This window comes from Geotrypetes seraphini, chromosome 10 (assembly GCF_902459505.1).
Source record: "Geotrypetes seraphini chromosome 10, aGeoSer1.1, whole genome shotgun sequence".
In the NCBI taxonomy this organism is placed as follows: domain Eukaryota; kingdom Metazoa; phylum Chordata; class Amphibia; order Gymnophiona; family Dermophiidae; genus Geotrypetes; species Geotrypetes seraphini.
Window position 1 is genome coordinate 84,622,103 of NC_047093.1, and position 6,653 is coordinate 84,628,755.

At 48.2% G+C, this 6,653-nt stretch overlaps 1 protein-coding gene across 1 annotated transcript; it reads left to right on the forward strand.

The window, feature by feature from the left end:
- Positions 1–231: 231 nt before the first annotated feature.
- LOC117367856 (disintegrin and metalloproteinase domain-containing protein 15-like) lies at positions 232–6,434 on the forward strand. Its single transcript, XM_033960893.1, has 5 exons — positions 232–384; positions 488–596; positions 3,350–3,421; positions 5,231–5,358; positions 6,308–6,434. Exons 1-5 carry the CDS (start codon positions 344–346, stop codon positions 6,363–6,365), a joined length of 408 nt encoding a protein of 135 aa, XP_033816784.1. The 5' UTR covers positions 232–343; the 3' UTR covers positions 6,366–6,434.
- Positions 6,435–6,653: the final 219 nt, after the last annotated feature.

The following is a 6,653-nucleotide window of genomic DNA, read 5'->3' on the forward strand; positions in this document are numbered from 1 at the left end:
TAAAGCAGAAGCTCCGCCCATAGGAAAATGTTTAAAACGTTTTGGTTTACTGTAAATAACTCCCATGCTTTAAATTATCCTTTGTGTGAGGGATAAGGGAACAGGTGTCCTCTGGTGCTTGAGGCTTTGTGGCTAGAGGTGGTCCCAAAGGGTTTCTCCTTGCGAAACAGCAGTATGCCAGCCAGTGAGGGGAGGAGCTTTCAGAGGGTCCGCCTCGTCTGAGCTCTGGAATTTCTGCAGCTTCTCCGTCGCATTGTTTTTATGTTAGCCGAGGCAACGTTACACAGCTGTTACGGATTATAGGCAGTGTGGGGGACGGGGGGCCCTGAGAAATGCTAGGTGCATGGAACAGGATTGTGATTCCTGGGTGCATAAAATGAGGTGGTGGGTTGCTTTTGCTATAGGATAGGGGACTTCTTTTTGCTCTGGGCTCTGCCTTGCCCTTTTGCACTTTCAGGTTAGAATAATATCAATTGTTCTTTGGCAGGATTTCTCATACAGAAGCACGAGCCATGGGCCAGGCACCCCCTGAACGCCCAAGACCCCCTCAGCGGATGCAGAGCACAGAGCTCCAGGTGATGCCGCCCACGACTAAGGTACGAGATGAGTGAAGGCACAGGGTGCGCTGGGTTGAGGAGGAACATGGGATGGTGAACCTCTGGCTTCCATGTTTGCGCGGCTCATCTTTGTCCACCTCTGGAACATCTGGGCCAGATCACTTGTTTCTGTGGAGTGTAGAGAATATCGCCCGTTACACATTGTGGCTGTTAGGACGCCAGGCTTTCAGAGCAGGGGCTTCCTTTAGGTCTTCTTGGAAAAATTCTAGGGGGGGGGAGGTTGAGACAGGACATTTTCCACTGTAAAATGTATGCTAGAGAATATATCTGCTGTACAGTTGATGGTTGTGTCCATGTCTGAATACCTCTGTGGTTAGCTGTACTCTGCTAGCCTGTAATTCTCATCGTGAGTCGGTTTAACTCTGGGTCCTCTGCTTGTATCAGGTGTACTCAGTGCCCCTGTACGCTACTAAACCCCTGGAAGTTAGAATCTTGCACATCTGAGTTTGGAAAGGGCGTTTCGCCAGTTTAGCGTCTCCTGAGTAATCCTCAGTGGGGGGCGGGAAAGGAGGGAAAAGTCACATCCTCTGTGCCACACTGCCTCTGTGCCATCCCATCTGTTCCACACTGGAATACATCGGGCATGGAAAGGATGAAACAAGAACCGCATCAAGGAAGCCGAGTGGAAAGGGGGAGGGGAAGGACGGAGGCTGATTTTAGCACACTCTGATCTCCTCCTAGCCTAACTGAGGCTCTGGCTCCGATTTGCAGACCCAAAATGATGGGTTTTAGAGCCTGTGGCAAGCTGGATGAGAGAGAGGACCTTCGCCAGCAGTTGTGGAGGAGGGGCAGGTTTCACCCTAACCTCCTCCTCCCACTTTTCTGCATGTCTGCTGCATGAGGCCTCGTGACATCCCCTCCGCATGTGCTTATGAGTTCACCACTGTAACAGTAACGGCACACTCTCTCTTCTCTCCTGCCACCTGTCTCTCCTTTCTCACTTTGTTTATGTGGCTGGCACCTCTCAGCCTTTTTCTCAAGACTCTACAAGGCCAGATCCACCTTCCAAGCCTCTTCCACCGATCCGGTCCCAAAGCAGTTACAGGTAACACCACATTACTGGCATGGGGCTGGTGGTGGGATGATGTGGGACAGCTGGGACCGGAAGATGACAGCATGCAATCTCTTTAGTGAGGGCAGGGGTGTCAAACTACAATCCGTTCATTTTTCCAGGATATCCTTCATGAATATGCATACGATAAATAGTACCAAAATATCCATTTTTATTATATTTGTATATTAATCTTGATAAAAGCACATAAATACATATACTGCTATTACACCAATCACAAACCTTCCCAACGAGACTGCCTTCCCCGCCCCCCCCACTGCTTACACCCCACAGTTCACAAATTCATGATAAAAAGTCCGCTCGGATGTTCATCAACTTGTTACCCTCCTTGGCAAAAGATCACAATGGCTGTCCTCCTTGATTTCACTTTAAGGAATCGGGTCCAGCCCAACACAGCGCTGTGTTTCGCAACCTTGCGTCATCAGGAGCTGCGACACGGGAAGTCTCCCCTCATGTTTCTAAACATAATCAAACAAATACATAAAACCCCACCTCACTTATGTATTACACAAATCACGCATATTGTCTACGAGTGACATCAATCTTATCATTTACCTGCTCCCTCAAATAGTATATTCACAGATTGCTACCTCGATGAGGGTTAGCCCAAGCCTGGTATCCACCACCAACCACCACTATTTGGTTATTTGGATGAATTGATTGGTTGGTAGTGGTTCATGAATATGCGTGAGATGGAAGCAGTGCATGCAATATCTCATGAATGGTTTTTCAGGATACCTCTCGTGAACAATTTGCATGCACGGATTCCATTCTATGGAAATGTATCTTGTGCATATTCGTGAAGGGATATCCTGAAAACCTGACCCTGTCGCAGACTTTTCTGACTTCAGTTTGGCACCCTTGTTGTGGGAAAGGAGATGGCATAATGACAGGTGGATCGTCTGTTCTGTGGGTGGGTGGGGGGGAGGTGTTATGCAAGTTAATGGGGGGGTAAAGCTGCAAGTTCCACTTCGCTCAGTGAAGATCAGTGTTGACCTCTTAGCAAGGAAAGAGAGCTAGAACCTGCTGCTGCTCTAAGAATTTACCTCCTCTCTCCCTGTCCTTCTGTCCTGAACATATAGGGTTACCAGATGTCTGGGAAAATCCAGACATGTCCTTTTTTGAGAGGACTGTCTGGGTGCCTGGATGGATTTCCCAAACCCTGCAGTTTGTCCAGGTTTTGTAAGGCCCCGAGCTTGGGGCCACGTCTGAAGAGCCACTGAACGTGCCTTGATGCGGCGTGATGATCTCACATGCATGCACGCGTGTGTGTGACGTCGCATCTGCTCATGCTCAGAGGCCCTCCAGCCACGGCCTGGACTCGGGAAAGAAGAGTCGATGATTATGTGGGGGCGGGTCTGGAGGCGGTACCTGGTGGGGCCATGTATCCTCTTTTTTTTTTTTTTTTTTGCACGAACAAATCTGGTTACCCTATATACGTATAAACGCAGCACACGCATGTAGGATGCATGCCAGTGGGGAGTCTCCGAAGACAATGCAATGCAGCAACCGCATGGCTCACCCACCCTAACTGCTTAGGATCCCATTTGTCTTAGGGGGCCTCAGGTGCCCCTCAGGGTGAGTTCTAAGTGCTCTCTTGCGTATGCTCCTGGCTTCCTGCCACTCTGCTGTTCACATTCTTCCCGCTCTGTCTGTCCAGGGCACAGCTTTCGACAGGCCTGCCCCACCCTCAAGACCTCTGCCAGATGACCCCGTGCCAAGGAAGTCTCAGGTAACACGGCCGGCACGGTGTGTGGGCATTGTGAGTCTGCTCTGCTCAGTGCTGGTGTGGCTTTGGTGATGGGAGCTTTGCAGCGCCAGCATTGGCGCTGCTGGTTTTTATGGCAGCGCCGATGCCGTAGTGAATATATTGGTGACGCTTATTAAACTGGATAGAGCCGAACGGAGAGTACTTGCCTCGTGAGAGAAGAAAGAGAAAAGGAGAAAACAAAGGCAAGGGAAACGATCTAATTAACCAATAAGAAACCTTTATTATGAGACTATCCCAACAAGGATCCAAGTTTCGGCATCTACAATCAGGGCTGTGGAGTCGGAGGAAATTTCGGGTACCTGGAGTCGGAGTTGGAGTCAGAAGTACAAAAAACTGAGGAGTCGGAGTCGGAACATTTATCTACCGACTCCATTTTTGAACTTGGCATACCAATCACGAGCGATTCTTTCAGCTATAGCACCCACTATATACACAGCACAAATGTTGCGAGCAGCTTCTGCGGCCTTAGTACCTTGATTAAAAGGAAAAAGAAGGTGGTGTCGAAAATGCTCATTTCTCTCAACTTGACATTCCATTTTAACGATCTGAAAATTAACCAGTTCTGTGGAGTCGGAGTCGGAGTTGGAGTCGTCGGAGTCGGAGGAAATTTCGGGTACCTGGAGTCGGAGTCTGAAGTACAAAAAACTGAGGAGTCGGAGTCGGAACATTTATCTACCGACTCCACAGCCCTGTCTACAATGCCTTCCTCTGAGGACACTGAGACAAAGTCTCTTAGTAAGCTAGGGTTGAATGTCAGCGAAGCCAACGCTATCGGTTAAAGCAGTGGTTTCCAACCCTGCCCTAGAGGACCACCAGCCAGTCGGGTTTTCAGGATAGCCCTAATGAATATACATGAAAGAGATTTGCAAGTAGTGAAGACGATGGGAATGCAGATCTGCCCCATTCACATTCATTAGGGCTGTCCCGAAAACCTGACTGGCTAGTGGTCCTCCAGGACAGGGTTGGGGACCGCTGGGTTAAAGGATTCAGCTGGGTTGACATTCAATCCTAACTGACTAAGAGACTTCATCTCAGTGTCCCCTGAGGAAGGCATCGTAAATACCGAAACTTGGATCCTTGTTGAGATAGTCTTATAATCAAGGTTTCTTGTTGGTTGATTAGATCATCTCCCTTGCCTTTGTTTTCTCCTTTTCTCGTTCTTATTAAACTGGATGCAAGAAACAAGGTGAATTGGTGGTATTTTGGGTGAGGTTTTGTGTTTGAGAGTAGAGAACGACACGGTGACAAAATTCATCACCGTTCCTGTCATAATCCCATGTCATTTTCTAGTGTCTATTTCAACTTCGGTCCTTGTACACTAGCATTCTTCAAAGCAAAGCTTGCGGGTCAGTGGTTGTGCCCAATTATACTCTGATTCTTCCCTCTCTCCTTAAAGAATGACATGAAGATGGTTTCCCGCGGTTATCTGCGGGGACAGGAACGGTGATGAATTTTGTCACTGTGTCATTCTCTATTTGAGAGCTATTGTTAGTAGAGGAGGTTGTTTGGAAGCCCTTCAGTAGTCCCGTAGAGCAGTTTCTCTGCTGTGACTGTCCAGTGTGCCCACTGAGGCCCTCCGCTGTCTCGGAGCGTCTAGCCGTGCCTTCTGCTAGCCCATTGTGGGCCCTGATGAGGCGTGGAGAAAGGACTTTAATCTTCTACCACTGTTTTCCAGAGTCAAAGGGAAGGCGTTTGGGCCACATGGGGTGAGTGCTGAGAAGGGGGACGCAGCCTTCCTGGTTCTGAATTTTTTTTTCTCTTATCGTTCAGCCTCAAGTTCCTGTGAAACCACCTCCCCCAAAGAAGCCCCTGCCCTCGGACCCGGCGACCCAAGACCAAGAAGAGCTGCTTTCTGCCGTGCCCATATACACGCCTCAGGCAGTAGTGTTCCCTTCCAGGCAAGTGTCCAGTCCCTCCACATAAAGTTAGTGTTCAGGAAGAAATCCACAAGCTGACCACATACTTGCTGGCAACGCAGGCCTGCAACTCCTCCAACCATAGCAGAAAGGCATTGCCCCGAGATAACCATCAGGGTCTGGCATGCTCACTCGGGTAATGTCTCCAGATGGGTTGGGTTTCCATATACCGTGACAGGAACGAACGTCATTCATAAGCAGGGGTGTGTGCTGGATAGGATCTCGGTTTCAGAAATGGACTGCTAGAGTTTTATCTTAGTACTTGCATTGTGCCAGAGAGAGCCTCCAGCTATAGAGTGGCATAGGATGTCCTGTGAAGTTGCACTTGGAATTTCTGTTTTAAATTGTATTTTTGTTTGAATTTCCCAATGCAATCTATAAGATGAAATGTGATGTGTTTGAATGAAGCTGATGGTGGAATAATTTCTGTATCCTTCCACATTTTTGGGGTCTCTGATTGGGTCTCAGACATATAAACTTGGCTTTCCCACTGTTAAAAAAAAAACCCCAACTACGGCCAATTTCTGTCAATCATTTTCTTTTTTATTCGTAAAAGTTTGGCATGACATCCCTTCTACAATTATAGTTCTCTTTCATCTACCCACTTTTCGTAAAGCGTTGAAAGACCTATTTATTTCAGAAATTTATGAATGATTTTTCTGTCTGAAATAATCAATCATAAAAGATACTACTTTTGGCTTAAAAGATACAGTTCTTGTTCTAATCTTATGTAAATTTCTTAATATTCTGTTAATTGAGTCGAGTCCTCCTGTTGGGATGAATCGGTATACAAAATCAAAGATTAGATTAGAGATGGGCAGGAAATGTCATTTTGGATGTCCCTTCCATCTCCAGGCCTTCCCCCCAACTCCAGCTTGTTTCAAGGTGTCCCTCTGCCACCTTCTGACTCTCTTTTTTTTCTATTCCAAAGGCCGGCGCCCCCTCCGCCTACAGCCATTGGTGGGAACCTCCAGGCGCAGCAAGTGTAACTGAGGCCGGACACTGGTCGTCGACGCACACGAACGGGTGGTAAGGGGGAGCTGATAACCACTCTGCTCTTGCGGTGGAACTCTTTCCGCAGCTTCTGCATGGGTCCTATGCATCCATCGCCTCGACCTTGCTGTGGCACGGGGGTAGATTCTACCAGTCCAGCATAGGTGAGAAGAGGATGTTGCCTGCCCTTGGCCACACCGTAAGAGAGACTGAGGCTACAACGTAGTGCTGAACTGTGTGTGTGTGTGGGGGGGGTGATCTTCTTTCATACAGACAGAAGCTGG

Excerpts from the sequence above, each read along its gene's own strand:
- LOC117367856 (XM_033960893.1), top strand. The coding sequence starts at position 344 with ATGGAACAGGATTGTGATTCCTGGGTGCATAAAATGAGGTG. Across the intron at positions 597-3,349 it reads TGATGCCGCCCACGACTAAG|GGCACAGCTTTCGACAGGCC; the intron begins GTACGAGATGAG and ends CTGTCTGTCCAG. Across the intron at positions 5,359-6,307 it reads GCAGTAGTGTTCCCTTCCAG|GCCGGCGCCCCCTCCGCCTA; the intron begins GCAAGTGTCCAG and ends TCTATTCCAAAG.